We start from the raw sequence: 17843 nt of genomic DNA, 5'->3' as shown, positions 1-17843 counted from the left end.
AATGTAAGAGACTGATTTCGGTCAGCTTAATTGCGGCTTTGATAAGCTAATGAGGCATCTTCGCGAGTTCCTGCTTGCAGGAGGATATAAAATACATCCAATACATATACATATTAAGTTGGCGTCGAAGGTTGAAAGGAAGTTGTTTGGAAGTTTCTGCATATAAGTTTTGGTCATGCAATCTAGTGACAACAGCCGCTTTAGTGATGACATCGTTGTATTCATTTATAATAAAGAAGCCATTTATCCACTCAGGAATCTAAGTTCAATTGTACTTTCAAATGAAAAACTCCAAACGTTTAGCTTTCGCAATCTCACCACCATTTTTCTAATATAAAGTCCTCCACCCAGTGGAGACCCCGGAGACACGTGTAGTGCGTATATTGCATAATTCACGAAGTTATGCAAAAATCCGTAGTCAAGCAAGAAACCAATATCAAAGATAACAAAACATACTGAATTGTGGTCTTATTGATTGAACTATTTCTTTTCATTACAATCGTATACAAAATACCAAATAAACTTTACGTAGTGAGCCTTTTTAAAAAGTTAGCAGTTCTATATACTACATTGAAGATAAACAAATGAAAGCATTATGATACGTTGATATGATGACAACAATTTGTAATCCTGTCAGGTTAGAATCACAGTCGATCGTTTTTCAAATGGCCAACGTTACCAATGCGGCGACACTTAAATACCATTCCACACATGAATACAAATGCTGATTAGGAAGAAACACAAATTGTCTCTTACTAAACATGTCCCCAATCAGAAGACGTTTACGTTTCAAATTGTTACACTAACGTCTCATACAAGTGACTACTCAAGTTGAATGGAACTTCGTCGGATGCCACGTAGCCATCTCATGCTAGATATAAACAACTCTTACCAGGGCAATATATTAATTTTAGTGTCAATTGTAGATTTTGGGATGAACATTTTCAGAATATCGATAGAAATGGACCGCTCCAGTCCATTGTTGGTTAGGTACTAGGTGATTAAAAGTTTCGGATCGATTGGTAATTGTTAATGCAGAGAGGTGCGAATGATACAAGGCGCAAAAAATACATATACTATCATGCTAAAAGTGTTATTTTTTGCATTCGTTTCTGGATTCCGAGTTCACCGATGCAATGTTGAAGTAATCTCAAATATAGCGTTATGTATTTTACCGCTCTAAACAACAACACAAACTTTTCTTCAAAGGTGTAAAAACAACATTTTTCAGGGGGTTTATCGATTTCGACCGACGAGTTTTCTTGACCGACTACCGTGACTACCCGTAGGGTTGTATTTTAAAAATCATTTAAGTCATATATTCAGATACTAGGTTAACGATTTCGGGCTAATTCGGGCAGATTGTAATAAAATGTTCTAGACATCATTTTCTCTCCACCTGGGATATATTATTAAGCCGTGACAAGTAAAGTAAAACCATTAATAGGCCAACACAATATCATGCGATTGAAAAGTGATATAAATGCCATACTAAACTAGTGAATCTTGGTCAAAGTGTAAATAATAGGATTAAAATAAAACATGCACCACTACGAAATTTAAGCTTCTCCGAAACATAGTAAATGTACTGTATGAGTTAAGAGGAAGATAAAATATTTACAAACGCACATCAGTTATATGTAGCCGTGTATTGAGTAAAATGACTAGTAATCAATCATCACGATATTCAATGAACAGTATTTGGTTAGGCTATTTGGTTAGGCTATATCGCATACCACGACAGTGCTGTATTGGCAGCAGTTACTATCTTGTTCTATCTTGCAACCGGACATATCTTTGAAATTTCTGCATACAACTTACCCCCCAAAAAGTTTTCTTTAATGTTAACTTTGTTAATGTAATGTACATGTCACTCCAGAGGATCCCTTTAAGGAATAACTAGATCTTTCTTTACAGACCAATGGATTAACAATAAAAGTTTTGTCTCAATTGAGGAGATGATCTAATCATTTCATTCGAACTTAAATGACTATTTCATTCATCCATCAATGACGCGTGAATATTGTATAAGCAATCTCTTGCAGTCAAGATATAGCGTGTTCAAAAGATAAATAAACATCGTATACGTGTATTGTTTAAGATAATTTCAATGCAGTTAGTATATGCAAGTTATATATAGATACACGATATGAGACTCAATAAACACATCTAGCTGAAATTATTGCTGCGTGGAATCTTTCGAGCATAACAATACTCGAGTGTAGGTTTACAATGGCTTTGTATTAGACAATGCAAGTACTCAGACTGGCGGTTTATTTGTTTCGTCAGCAACAAAAAACTTCCACCTTTTTAACTTTGGTGTTTTTCTTTCTATACTATTATGGATGACGCTACTTTTTCATTGTCGCATTTCAACTATTACGGGCATTGTTATATCGATGACTCACGAATCATTTTGCCTATGGCAAGCCAAAAGATGATCAAGAGTTGAGCAAAAACTTCGGGCGGAATATCAGCTATTTGGGACAGTTTGCCAATGAAAACTATTCTATATTGTCACCTCATATCATGCTGCAAGGCACTTGCATCGGTAATATGAATAGTTCCAAACCTTCATATGATAAAACACGATAATTCTGCTCAAACTGTCAGCAATTGCGCTTTAAGCGTCACAGCACCTCATTGTAAACAAACGTCTGAACTTATCAGAGAATAATATAGTGTGATGTTATGAACATATTCGTTGAATAAAGCACATCATTTCAATTACTATAATTAGCAAATTGCTCCAAACAGCCAATCACATTTTAACACAAGATAATTTCTAAGCAAGCAATGTATAAGTGTTATAAAAAATCTTCTTTAAAAGAAAAATAACATTTGATACCACGAACCAGCGAATGAAATTATGAAACGTTGATCTAACAAAGTTCCTCCTGTCCAACTAGTTATGTTTTGTTTTACCATTATCATGAACAATCATTTCAAAGAATGAATCAAACCAGTTGAATAAGAATTATGAATCGTTTGTTTATTTATATGTAAGTTCGTTATAACAACGATATACTTCTATTGTTCGAAATTGACAGTTGTTGAAAGACATGGAACTTTGTTGCGCAACGTCGATGACGAATACAAATGTTAGCAACCAGCAACCAAGACGGTAAACAGAATAAATGGATTAAATTCTTTTACTGAAACTTTCGCATTAGGAATTATCTCAGAGTATAAGCGAAAAGATGCCAAAATATGTTGTCTTAATTCGCATTAACGACATGTTGATTGTTCGCTGCATAGTTGTAAGTTGGTGGTACACCTTGGATGTTTGAAGTATATGGTGTTTCCTGACCATCGGTTGTGATCACTGCAGGGTACGGGGCCTGGGAATTGAATGGCTGATATGGCACCTGGGTGGGTTGGTATGTAATCTAGAAATTTAGAATTGATGGATATCAGATATCAGACGGAGTAAACTTGTACATGAACATCATATCATATCATTAATCATATTATATCATATCATATTGTATCACTATATTACTATAGTATTAAATCCTGTACTAAAGACGTTTCGCGTCTTCTTGTGAAGGAATTCTAACATCATGTCATATTGCAAATCGATAACTATATTATATAAACATATTTGGAATTTCGTTGTTTTAGTGCAAATAGTATATAAACTGGACCTTTCTGTGAAATAATGACATATTTATTGCACCTTAAAACATGATAGCAATTGCTATCCAAGCTATGTGGTGTTCAGTTTAAAACTTAAGCCGGTACTGGGTATCCATTGCAATCGGTTAATTAGTAGTTACGAAATAACGAATATATCCCAGAATGAATTTCCTAAGTTGACATCTTATATCTAGATAAAAAAAACGATTAAAGAATTAGTTTGTTAGAAATAACAGATATATTTGACCACTATAACTACTTGAGTTTATCGACTTTTATTTGTAAAAATGTGGGTAGTTTTAAGCGACGTTTACTAATTATATATACATTCACTTGTGTTATCGTCGTCATTTACATAAAGAAGTCAGTTTGTTCACATTCAGTGAATAAGTGCTGAAATAATGTAGATCTGTAAGAAGTAATACAATAATGACAATTGTTATATCACTATCAATAATAACAGCAATATATATTTGTAGCTAAACTAAATAAATATATGTTAATATTGAAGACATTCACGTTGGTGAGGCGCTGGGACGTAGCCAAACATTTGAAATGGTGGAGTAGAATTTGAAAAGGGCACTTCTCACAATAGGAGCAATATTACACCTAACGTAGCGCCATCATTTACAAAGAAAAGTTTTGCTGAAAATCCTTCCCACGTTGCAGGAAATAGATTATAATATAAGAGTATTGTATTACTAGCACACGAAATTTCAGGGAAAGATTAAGAAGGGTCGCTTAGCTTACTTCAACCTGAAAAGAGGGCTTTAGTGATATTCCCTGTTTTCAGTTAAACTTTATATTTCAGGGTACTGAAAGGGAGGGGCGATATCTCCCACTGTTCCCCTGGCTACGTCCCTGGCAGACGTCTTACTAATACGTCTGCAATTCACATCGTTATTCTACTGTGGTAAAAACTTCCCTTAAGATATCAGGGAAATAAAGGTTTGTCAAATTATCACGATAACGTTCTTAGCAATGTATACTTTAGGACAACATTGTAAAAAAAAAAATCCAAGGAAACCGTGACCACACTTACCATTTGCTGAGGCTGATTGATACTTCCAGGACAAATTGCAACAACGGTGAAGATTGCTCCGATGATGGCAGCCAGTGATTGGATGGCAAAGGTTACAGCCAATAAGATGTTAAACACCAGATGAGTGTTTAGCTGATGCACGTTGCCATCACCGTAGACGTAGTAGTGCTGTTAACAAATACGTCATGATGACATCATTACACGTTAACTTTACATTTCTTTTACTACATTGTAAGTTCTTTATTTGCCAAGATCAATGGTACGTTTGGAATGTTTTCTTAGCCTCCGATGTACTCTGAATTCAAGGTTTTGTTTTTAACAACGCACTTCTGTGGAAAAATGATTTGTATACAAGCCACAACAAAGAAGAAGAGAATGTTTTTTTTTTTACCATGCGGAGTTCTTTCAAAAGTAAAATTTGAAAAATGAATTTAGAGGTGATTTAATGTCTGTTCTTTAACTAAAACGGCCTTTTTGCAAACAATAAACAATGACAACCGTAGTATTCCGTTAATAATAAATGAAGTCAAGTGGAGAAAATGTGGTTTGCTGTTAACGACAGGTCTTAGTAACAGTTGCAACAAATTAATGCTCAACGCTATGGGATACAAATTTTCGTTCACATATTTAGTTCACACTACATGTAAACGATGGCAATACTCACGTCGTATTTCTTCAATGAACCGTCGCACCTTGCCGCAGTTGCTGAATTGATTAGGCCGCCACCAGCAATGACTGACGCAATGATGGCCAGAATCATGTAAACAATGACCTGCAGCAATAAGAACAATTTGGAAGAAGGATTTTTTTTTTTTAAACTCGGGGTATCCATGGGGCCAGCTCGTTGAAGCCAATTCCTACTTAGAGAGGTTTTTCTACGCAGAACAAAATTGGATTATTTTTAGACGTAAACTTGTACATTTTGATGCACATGTATCTTTATTTTTGTGACTAGGTCTGTGCTAATAACTGTATTTTTTTTTAGAAATTTGGTGTGATCCGTATGTTAATCGTAAGAACAACAATGTAGGCAACAAAGTAGAGTTAATGTAACACGACAGTACATTGAACCGTTATGTTCCTCGATCTCAAATAAACGAATATGAGATATCAATTTTCGAAGTTCCCACCTGTTACGAGATTGCAACTTATGGTACCTAGTTATATCTACCTCGACAGAAGGTAGGACTGAAGACAATAATTCCGATCTGCAGATTTATTATACGCAGCTTCCATATGGACTAGACCTTTCCCTTGCGAATTTTTGGTATAGGGCTTATATTATGCAGGTGTAATAGTATCATTAATGAATTTGTTACATCAGTTTACTTCACAAAAACGATGTCCCTCACCCTTGCTTCGGAACAAGTAGCTTTCGGATATAATCTACAATACGAACCAAGCAGAGGCTAACATATATATAATAAGATCTGTATATCGGGATATATTTGTAAGTTGGAAGAAGATTCTTCCTTATGATAACCATATTTCATTTTTGGTCAGATTCGCTGAAACTAAAAGCTCATCATGTAATATAGTTTTCCACTGTCACATATAAACAGCGTTGTATTGTTGATCCGTCACAATTAACTCACTCCGAAATGTATCGGCAGGAAGCAGAATGGGATAAACGTTTGTCATATTTTCTATGTCATAAGACGATACTAATCATTTCTGAAATGAATTTTAGGACTTTATTTAAGCTGTGAAGCCCCCCCCCCCCCCCCCCATTAAATGCATAGCAAAATTGCCGCTTTGTCTAATATCTTCTTTCATTTTCACAGAACATAGTGTTTATTCCGTTCAATATAATTCTTTAAACAGGAGAAGTTGTAAATAAATCAAAGTTTAAGGATATTTTGGTACCAGCTTTAAAAAGTGGGTGAATGTTTTTTTACAAAAGTACTACTGCTTGTGTATGTAACAACGGTTTTTCCACTGGCCCTTTTTCGCTTGAGAGGGGAGTAAGGCAAGGATGCCCGCTAAGTCCTTATTATTTATTCTTGCAGTGGAAGTTTGCGCATTAAAAATTCAAAATAAACACTATATAAGAGGGATCAAAATGAATAAAAAGGAAGTCAGGATCATGCAATACAGCTGATGACACAACTCTTTTTCTCGATCAGAGAAGAAGCTCTTTAAAGGAGGAATTGAACATTCTTAATCAACTGAGACTAGCTTCCGGATTGACAATTAACTTAACCAAATCGAGTCGTTTCCCGCTTGGTCCGCTTGCCTCCCATTGTCCGACCTTTATTCAGAAATTTAACATCAGATTCACTCTTGGGCCCGTAAAGTTATTAGGCATTTTCTTTACTGGCAATGGAAATGATCTCTTCCGTTTGAATTATGTTCCTAAGCTTTCTCGTCTTAAAGAGTGTTTAAGTGTTTGGAAGTGTAGGGATTTGACCCCGATCGGTCGTAATGTTGTTGTTAAAACATGTGATTTGTCACAGCTTGTTTTTCTCTTTCAGGTTCTTTCAAATCCACCTTCCCACTTTACTGAGGAGATAGAAAGTATAAGTTTTGATTTTATATGAGCGGGAAATCCTGATAAAGTGAAACGCTCAGTCATGATTAATTCTGTCGGTGAGGGAGGGCTAAAGGTAACTCATATTTCTAGTTTTATAAAGTCTTAAATGCACCTGGATTAAGCGGTACAATAGCGACCTACGTGGGTTGTGGAGAGTTTTTTCGACATTAACTTAAGATCTTACGTGAAAGAACTTTTATTTTACTCTAATAGACAAAATCGGTTTCGTTTGTTTACATATGTCACGTGACCTGAAATGGGTACTCGCAAAGTATTAGTTACCGCCGAGTATAAACAAAGTCGTATTTTGTCGTACTCGCTGTTTCCTCGGAAAACGATTTAGATACGTCCAAGGATCACAGGAGCAACGAACTGTTGTAAGAGGAGGAATATAAATCATAAAGAAACCCCGAACAAAATCCGTTGGTGAGTTACTGAGTACGAATCGGAAAACATTTCTCCCGGTTCATGATGATTGCGTGTGTGCAAGTGCCCTACATCAGTTTTGCTACAATTTTCATATTAAGCTAGGTCCAATGCGGAGACAGGCTGTAATGTAATGATACTGTGCATGCTTGATAACGTAGTAAGGTTTTCATGTATGCGTAGGCCTAGACTAGGGCCTATGTTCTTTATCTGTCCCCTGTGTATACACACTTCATAGGCGCCGGCCCACTCCCAACTTTATTGCTTACACAATTTGTAAATACAAGGCTTACTACAGAATACAAATTTGTGGCAGGCGACTTGCAATTTTATTGGGAAAGAGGGGAAAAAAGAAAGATAAGCAAAAAATTGTACATCTCACCCACACCATTTTTGATTTTGAAATTGATTATCTTTTATTTACTTTTTTTTTCTTTTACTTGTGTAGAGCACTTAAACCATACAACTTTGTCAACGAAAATCTATACCAAGGGAAAATGCCTCATTTTTGCTGTGCTGGTGGTTGTACAAACTCATCCGACAAACAAGATCTGTCTTTTCATAGTTTACCTTTACGAGACAAGAAAAGATTAAATTTGTGGATCACAAAAATGAAACGAGATCCCAAATTTTTCAGAGTTAATAAACATGCAAAAATATGTTCAAGCCATTTTACTGAAGATGACTTCATCGAGCCACTTGCAAGCAAGAAGAGATTGAAGAGAACTGCTGTACCTTCAAAATTTATTTGGACAGAGCCAGGGAGGGAAAGTACAGAAAGACAAGTGTTAGGAAAATTACAGGTATGGCATGAAAATAAAGACGAAGAAACAGACACTGCTTCTGAAGGAGAGTGTGATGTACTTGACCCCCAGAGACCATCCTCTGTGTCAAGAAATATCCAGACTGATTACAATTTTGAGGAATTAGACTTGCCTTGCCAACACAGTTTCTCTGTATCTCATTTGCTGTCTAAAAGCACAACAGAAAAAAAGGAGGAGAAATTCTTTACTCATTTTACTGGATTTAATTCAAATGCACAGTTTAAGGAAACACTTAGATTTTTAGTCCCAAATTTAGATAGAAATAATTTAGTTTACTATGACACCAAAGAGGCAAGAAGTAAATTAATAAATGCAGAATCACTCTTTGAAGATGAAGAATTAAATGAAGGGATATCTCTCACAGTGGAATCAACAAAACGTCCAGGGAAAAAAATCTTGATTGAAGATGAGTTCTTGATGGTTATGATGAAATTGCGAATGGGACTCAGCAATTTGAACTTGGCTGAAAGATTCAATTTGTCAGAAAGTACTGTATCAGTAAAGCTGATAACTTGGTTTAATTACTTGTATGTTATTCTTGGGTCATTAAAGATATGGCCCGGTCGCAATATAATTTTAAGTAATTCACCCCAAGAATTTGTCCAGAAGTACCCTAATACAGTTGTAATCATAGATGCAACCGAATTACAAATTGAAGTGCCAAGTTCACTCCAAAAGCAAAGTGAAACTTACAGTTCTTACAAAAGTCACACCACATTAAAATGTTTACTTGGTGTTGATCCTAAAGGGGGTATAATTTTTGTTTCCCAGCTATATGAGGGGTCCATAAGCGACAAAGAAGTTGTAAAAAGATCTGGTTTCTTATCAGTTCTTAAACAAAAACTAGAAATGGGGGAACTACACAAAGGAGATGCAGTTATGGCAGACAAAGGTTTTGATATTGAAAATGAATTGAAAGCAATGGGGTTAAATCTCAATATCCCCACCTTTTGGAGAGCAAAGGGAAGTTTCTCAGAAGAAGATGTAATTAGGACACAGACAATTGCCATGCACAGAATTCATGTTGAAAGGGCTATTGGGAAGGTTAGGCGGTTCCACTTGTTTAATTCAGTAATACCAGTGACAATGTTTCTTTTGTTTTTGTTTTCTTTTGACAATCCATGTTGAATTGAAGCTACTTTACTCAAATCCTTTGTACCATAAATGTCTTTGAACATGGCTTCTGTGGGAGGTTTTTTTCGAGCAAGAACTTTGCCAAAGTTTGACGCTGTTAATCTTTTCTTACGTGCTGACTGCCATTCAGCAGACTTATACTGCATGACTGTCCTTTTCTGAAGTACATGAGAATCCTCAATGGAAATGGATATATTTTCATTAAACCAATCCTTTTGTGTAACACAGGACACACAATCCAGATCAAAAATGTATAGTTAAGTCATCAGCAGGTAATTTTGGAAATGACTTACACATTTGGTTATCAATATCACTGAAAGTTGGAAAGAAATCTAACGAGTACTTAAATTGTGTTGTGAGATTAGCACAGTCAAAGAGTTGATATGACAGGCAAGAGCCTACGGGTACATTTCCAAAGACTGTTTTTATGTTTTTTGGTGTATCTTGTTCCATCAAAAGGTATGAAAAAGGGGCTGGTTTCGCCAGCTTTTTAAGGTATGTAACATGGGCATCAACCGCTGAAGCAGACAGTCCATCAGATACATTGAAACCTCGAGCATCATAGAGTTTGCATCGAACAGGGTCCTTCTTCCTACTATCGTCCTTTTTATCAGTTACAGCATTTGCAAAATGAGTAGCCATTACTGGCAATGGCGTAATGTTTGTAGAGCGAGGTATATGCCACTGCTGTGGTTTACTTGTACAGGTTGAACCCACAGGTATTTCGCTAATTCCATATGATTAAAAATCATTAAGCTGAAACAGTAAGGCAAACACATGATTACAATGTCCACCACTCCCGGCTTTACATGAGCAATGTCCAGAGATTAATTTTGCACGATTTTTTCCCTTTTCGAACGAGATATATACGTTATGAGGCTCTTCACTTTTCTTCATCGACCTATGGCATCTTGCGCGAATTACGTTAGGTTTAACGTTAGTAACAGTACTACCACTTGCTTGGCCTAAATCACGTAGGCCTACGTAAATATCATGGATGTAGCCCTCTTTAAAAAACTTCCAACTTTTGTTACCGGTATCACCCTTACCAGCTGTGGAAATCCAATCGGCCCATGTTGCGGGAACGAACTGAGGTACTTCTGAAAACCATTTTGTGAAATTAAGGTCGTTACTTATCCAACATATACAGCAATCAAAATGAAGTTTGCAACACCTACAATTCGACGCCATTGCATTTGTCTAACACAGTTCGGCAAGCAGGGCGACCGGTTCCGCGAAAATTAAACAAAATGTAAACCCCCCATTCAAGTCACGTGACTTCCGAAACCGCATTTGTCTATTGCTCAAAGAATGACATCATTAATATTTCAAATCCTTTCACTTACCAAATCGTTAGTGCGTGGTGTGAAATTTCTTTTATGAACCCGAATAGTAATTTTGGAAATCAAATAATCTGGAACAATCCCCACATACGTATTAACAATGATATTAATATATATAAGAATTTACTCTTGAAAAAATGTATATTATGTTGGGATTTTTTTGATAATGACGGAAGACCTCTCCTGTTTGATTGTTTCTAGCGCAAATTCCATATTATTCGTTTTCCTTTCACCCTATACTGGGGTTTAAGTGATAGTATCCCGAAAAGTTGGAGAGGGGCTGCTTGCGTTAGAATAATATTGAAAATGACAACATAATTCTATTCAATGAAGTTCTGATAGCCTCATCAGTCTCCCAACTAGCACATGTACTCGACAAGTGGTGTTCCATGTAATATATATACTACAAAACAATATGAAGAAGTTGTTACAAAACTATAGAAAATTTATAAATAAATTAAGAAAAAAATATGAGTCAGCAGATTATGTTAGCGCAATTATATGGTACTACTAAGATTTGTCAATATGCTTATAATAAATTTAGCAGCCGTTGTATTGAGCAACCACGCGGTTGTTTAAAATGGGACAATGATTTTAAAGGCACCACTTTAAACTGGAGTGAAATTTTTGTTTCTTGTAGCAAGATTAGAGATACTAAATTAAGAAGCTTTCAGTACAAGTTTATCCATTTTATCATTGCTACAAATAGTTTTCTTAGTAAAATTAACATTATTGACGCCCCAAGTTGCAGTTTTTGTGGCGAGTCTACTGAAACTTTAGACCACCTTTACTGGCGCTGTAGCGCAGTTGGAGATATTTGGAACAAAATATATCTTGGAGTCTTTAATTCAAAAGTTGAAGTTGAGTACGAACACGTGTGTTTTGGTTATGATTATGAGAACAAAATGAAATGGTATAGCCTGACAATGTTTTATGCCAAATATTATATTTACCTTTGCAGAATTAACAAAAGCGTTCCAAGTTATGATATTTTCAAGCATAAGCTTTCATTTTTCTTGAGTGTTGAAATGTATATACTTATCAATAACAAAAAGCACAAAGAAATTAAACTGCTAAGAGATTCTTTGCATTATTGATAAAAGAAATGTCCTTTTTGGTGTCATGAAACGATCTTTTTCTTTCTTTTCAACTTAATATGTTGTGCAGAAGAGATGGATGCAAATAAAAAATGGAAAAAAAAAATCATAATAATATAATAATAATTATAATTATAATAATAATAAAATAATGATAATAATAAAAATAATATTAATAATAATTAAATTATAATATTAATGATAATAATAATATAAATATTATTCATTTGTGATCATTAATAATAATTAATATTATTAATGATAATGATAATAATAATAATAATAATAATATAATAATAATATAATATATAATAATAATAATAATAATAATAATAATAATAATAATAATAATAATAATAATAATAATAATAATAATAATAATAATAATAATAATAATAATAATAATAATAATAATAAATAATAATAATAATAATAATAATAATAATAATAATAATAATTATAATAATATTAATAATAATAATAATAATAATAATAATAATAATAATAATAATAATAATAATAATAATAATAATAAAAAATAATAATAATAATAATAATAATACTAATAATACTAATAATAATACCTAATAATACTAGCATTAGGTCTCAAAATTAATCTCAGCAAATCCCAGTTTCTTCCCCTGGGTCCTTTCATTTGAAATAACCCAACTCGTCTTCCTTTTTCAGGTTCTGCCTACACCCCCAAAAGACTTTATTAATAAGATCCAAAACATTATTTTTGATTTGATTTGGAACGGGAATCCGGACAAAGTTAAGAGACTTACTATGTATAACCCAATTGAAAAGGGAGGTTTAAAAATAATACATATTCACAGTTTTGTGGAAGCTCTTAAAACCTCATGGGTCAAGCGTTACTGTAATAATGCCAACACTGGATATTGGAAGCTCTTTTTCATTCCTCTCTTTCGCCGTTTGGTAAAGAGTTGCTTTTCAAATGTAATTTTCATGTCGAGGATATTTCCTGTATCAAAAATATCTTCATTAAGCAAATTTGCATGGCTTGGAGTAAAGTTACCTTTAAGAATCCTTCGGAACACTTTGGTGATCAAATCCTTTGGAATAATCATTTTATTAGAATTGATAATACCATTGTTTATGACAAAAAAACTTCACGTTGCCGGTTTACTGTTTGTCAAGGATATATTTTTGCCAGATGGGAAGCCATTGTCCTTCAATGCTTTTCTAACCAAATTTAAGATATTAAGGTATCCTTTTACTTGTTTTCATGGGATCATTTCTGCAATTCCTAGAAGCTGGCAAGATTCTGTCAGTTTAGTAAACGGTGTCGAGGAACAACAAGATCACCTTGTCAATCTCATGTCTAGCATTCCTAAATTGTCACAAATAGTCTATCCTCGCCTTATAGACTGTATTTCACTCCGGCCAAAAGCCTGCTCTAAATGGAGCGTTGCCTTTGACTTCTCTCAAGACGATTGGTTAGTGATATTTAAGGTGCCTTCCCGTACGCTTTCTGAAGCAAAAATACAATATTTCCAATTCAGATTTTACACCGCATCTTAGGAACCAATCGGCTTTTAAATTTAATGAAAATAGCGGCTTCTCCACTCTGTACTTTTTGCAATATTGAAGAGGAAACTATTGAACATTTATTCTGGTCCTGTCATGTGACGTCTAATTTCCTTTTAGATTGCGAACAGAAATTTTTTGGTAGACAGTTTATCTGTTCAGTTTATCTGCTCAAAAAAAGATCTTTTCTTCGGTAAACTGGTAACAGGTTACGACCCATTGAATTTTTTTATCCTTCACATCAAATACTTTATCTTCAATTGTAAACAAAACAATGTTAAGCCTGACTGTTACAATTTCTTCTATAAAATGAAATTCATTCTTAACGTTGAGAAGCACATTGCCTCGAAGCGAAACTCTACTAGCTCTGCTCGTAGAAAATACATGGCATTAAAGACTTGCTTTTCTTATTCAATCAATGAACTTTGCAACTCTTGACTTAACCTCTGCTTATCATCTATGTTTTTCTGGATATGTTTACATATATTTCGGTATGTGTGGGGTAAGTGGAGACGAAGAAATACTCAATTCATGATCAATTTTCACATTATGTCAATAATTCCTTTGTATCATTCAGATGACATACCTATGTTATCAGAACTTTAAATATAATCGTTGTACCACAATACTTGTTAAATAATCGGGATCATAAAAAATGTTCTTACTGTTAATTTTTACACTGGAATTATTCCAGATATACTCATTTCCAAAATTATTATTAGGTGGGGCATAAAATACTTCACACCAAGCATCCAAAACTCGGCGGAGAAAAATATTCTTAATAAAACTAATATCCGTTTTTGAACAATTACACTGGAAGAAGAATTTATTTCCATATGGCTTCAAAACGGTAAAGGAAAATATTTTCCAAGGGCTCTCATAAACAGAAAAATAACGGCGAACCCAAGTACATTTTAAGGATTTCATAAAACTATCAATGTGTGTAACCCTTAGTCCTCATTCATAAATATTACTAATCATAGTACTCCTCTTAACCTTGTCAGGGCGCCCACACCATATAAAATCGAAGACAATTCTTTCCACATCCTTAACAAAACTAGAGGGAGGGTTAGGTAAGACAAGGAATAGAAATACAAGTTGCGAAAGGGCAAGAGACTTAACTATGGTATTCCGGCCAATTGGGGTGATATCCCTGACAGACCACGAACGTAGGCATGACTTTAGTCGGGATAACTTTGGATTATAGTTAAGCTCAAACAAATCATTTTTAGTTTTCGTAAAGAAAATGCCCAAATAGCTAACTGGTCCACTGCTAACAGCAATACCACTGAATGGAGTAAAAGGCCAATCACAAGCAAAAGAGCCAAGAGGAAAAAGAACCTACAATATTGGTAATTTTGTGTTTATTCACTACTGGGGTTAAATTAAAGCGATTCCTCGTCATTGGAAAATCGGCTTACAGGATACCGATAATAACCCTACTGTCAGTGAACTCTTACTTGAGAAAATTATGGGTAATTATTCCGTTTCCCACATACTTTATCCGGTTTTTATAAAAGGGGTAACCTCTTTGCCCACCTCACTTAATAAGTGGAACACTGTTTATTCTTTTGAATCTGAGCGGTGGGAGATGTTGTTTAAATGCCATACAAGAGTATTACTGAAGCACGTTTGCAATATTTTCAGTTCAAATTTTTGCATTGAATTATTCCTACTAAGAAATTGCTTTTTAAAATGAATATTGTAGGCTCGCAAAATTGTTCTTTTTGTAAGTTACATGAGGAGACTATTGAACACCTCTTTTGGGAATGTCGCCTGGTCTCCTATTATATTTTAGATATTGAGAGACGACTATTGAACAAGCAGTTTTTCTTTTCGAAAAAAGATATTTTCTTTGGTTTCTATGTCAGGAATGTAGTCCATATAATTTTCTGATATTGCATATGAAGATTTATATTTCTGATTGCTCATAAACAAATGTACAACTAGACATAATAATAATAATTACAACAATAATAATAATTATAACAATAATAATAATAATAATTGCAGATGGGAGCTTACCATTGACTTGTGTCGTATGCTTGCTATTCCAAAACATCCTGTGACAATGGCAAACTATAAATAGAGAAAACACACGTTTAACCACATGGATTTGTAAATGTCATAGCTTTCTGATCATTTGTAGTCAAGTATATTCGTAGTTGTTCATTTAGCTTAAAACGAGATCATACCAAACGGTCTCATGGTTACAGTTTAAACTGTATATGCTATAGGTATATGTTTACATGTGAAGACGCAATGATATTTTATTGAGGTATTTAACATCTGTCATGGTAATAATGCTTTAAGATAATTACTGCTGTTTTGACTACAAATGATCAGAAAACCATTGCAGGAGAAGTTACAGGACAAACGCAACTAGTTGATGCAGTAACGAACGTTTTGCATTCTTTTTCAACTTCTGTAAAAAAAAACACCATTTTGCTGGAAGGTTAAACGGTTTCTCCCTCTCCTCCCTCTCTCTGATGCTCATAAGAATTAACCAGACGTTCCTTAGCTCTTCTTTGAAAGAAGGTCGTGGATCTCAAATATGATGATGAACCACTAAATAATTAGAAAAACATCACTTAGTTCCAAGCAAAACTTACCACGCCACCCCAGATTCCCCAACCAATATTGTCCATATCACAAACGTAAAAATCCAGTGGTACCGCTAAGAGAACAATGGCCCAGATTATTTCGAAAACCCCCATCACAATAATGGCACCTCCGGTAATGACTCGTCCTGTCGATCCTTTCAGTGATGAGTTATGATACTGCTGTTGATTCTGGCCCGATGGTGAAATTTGCTGAAATTGTGGTTGAGGTTGAGCCATCTCGAGTAAAGGTTTGTGCTCGGCGTATTTATTGGTAAAGTGTTTATCTATTAAAGGTAATCATGACAACAGTTTTATTATATCACCCAATATTATACCGTGTTTTCTTTCAAACGTTAGGATCAATTATGAAATTGGTTAATGTTTGCCCTGAGAAACATACAGTCATAAACCATGTGATGTAAAATTTATGTTTGGATACTATTACACAGAACCTTTCTTTGGTATGAACTATTCAAATCTTCATAATCACTCGCTTCAATGACAATTCAAGTACTAAAAGTTCATATAAACTTCTTTATCGATGATTCACGGTAATTCTTGATGATGCATGAAATTTAAGGAAGCATGGATTATGCATATAACATTAACAGTGGAAGCTTTACCAGTGAGAGATCACGTGTCAATGCGAATATCTATACATGGAATTGTATGTTGTGACGCCATATATTTTGGAAGCTTCACAACAAGTTTATATGCTTTTTTGTGCAACATACAAGTCTTATCAATAATTATCTCGTAAGCAGGCCTACACACAAACACACAGAACAACTCCGATGAAAACCTGTATGCTTACCAGTTATGGCAGCTGAATTAATCACTAACCATTACACTTTAGAACACACGTTAACTGTCAAAACCCTAGCATAGTTAAACGTAGGGAGAAAGTAGAAAGAGACATGATAATTACCTATGAAGACAGGAAAAATAAACCTGGAGATTGAACGAAATATCTCTGAGTACACTATACTGAGAACTACCCGTTATGTAGTACTTGGTTTGCTAAATAACAACTATAGACCATTGAACGTCGAAACGCAATGTACAAAGCCATTTTAACCGTGACGTCAACAGCACAATGAATCCCGTGCGTACCTTTGTATACCTTCATTTAAACTTCATTTAACCCTAAACTTCATTTAACCAGTGTCCATTCAAGCAAAGTTTCTCAGTCTATGTACTTTATTAAGTGAAATACAAAAGTTGATATTCCACATTCTCCCCTGTAATGTCTATTTATAGAACATTACTCAATTTGCTGTAATTTTACTGGTTGGTATCGTATTATAAAGGCGGTACCTATGACTTCAAACAGGAAATTTATTTGTTAGTATAGTACGGAATGGCAACAGAAAAAAATGAAAAGAAGCTTAAGGTCACATGATGGCGGAGATTGAGTGTGAGCCCCGACCTTCGCCATGACCCTCCCCGACGGGGACAGGGACGGGGACGGGGACCGGGACGGTAACGGGGACGGGGAAGGGGACAGGGACAGCTTCATATTGATAATGTTTCATTTGAATAATCAGGGATCAAAGATATCAAAAAGACCAACAATTTCCTCGTGATTTCATGGAACGAAAGTTAAGCATTGTATTAACATACCTCAAGGAATATCTTGTTTTGCATTTACACT

The 17843-nt window shown here is 34.7% G+C and overlaps 2 protein-coding genes across 2 annotated transcripts; one reads left to right on the top strand and one right to left on the bottom strand.

The window, feature by feature from the left end:
• Positions 1-460: 460 nt before the first annotated feature.
• LOC139970264 (uncharacterized) lies at positions 461-17311 on the bottom strand. Its single transcript, XM_071975933.1, has 6 exons — positions 17118-17311; positions 16199-16473; positions 15612-15665; positions 5346-5453; positions 4682-4849; positions 461-3389 (listed from the first exon to the last, which is right to left on the bottom strand). The coding sequence occupies exons 2-6, from the start codon at positions 16424-16426 to the stop codon at positions 3219-3221; spliced, it is 729 nt and encodes a 242-aa protein (XP_071832034.1). The 5' UTR covers positions 16427-16473; positions 17118-17311; the 3' UTR covers positions 461-3218.
• Positions 7801-9838, top strand: LOC139970261 (uncharacterized). Its single transcript, XM_071975930.1, has one exon. It carries the CDS (start codon positions 8138-8140, stop codon positions 9590-9592), a length of 1455 nt encoding a protein of 484 aa, XP_071832031.1. The 5' UTR covers positions 7801-8137; the 3' UTR covers positions 9593-9838.
• Positions 17312-17843: the final 532 nt, after the last annotated feature.

This window comes from Apostichopus japonicus, chromosome 7, assembly GCF_037975245.1.
Source record: "Apostichopus japonicus isolate 1M-3 chromosome 7, ASM3797524v1, whole genome shotgun sequence".
Lineage (NCBI taxonomy): Eukaryota > Metazoa > Echinodermata > Holothuroidea > Aspidochirotida > Stichopodidae > Apostichopus > Apostichopus japonicus.
The sequence above is the reverse complement of the archived record's forward strand: the minus strand, read 5'-3'. Positions and strand labels throughout refer to the sequence as shown.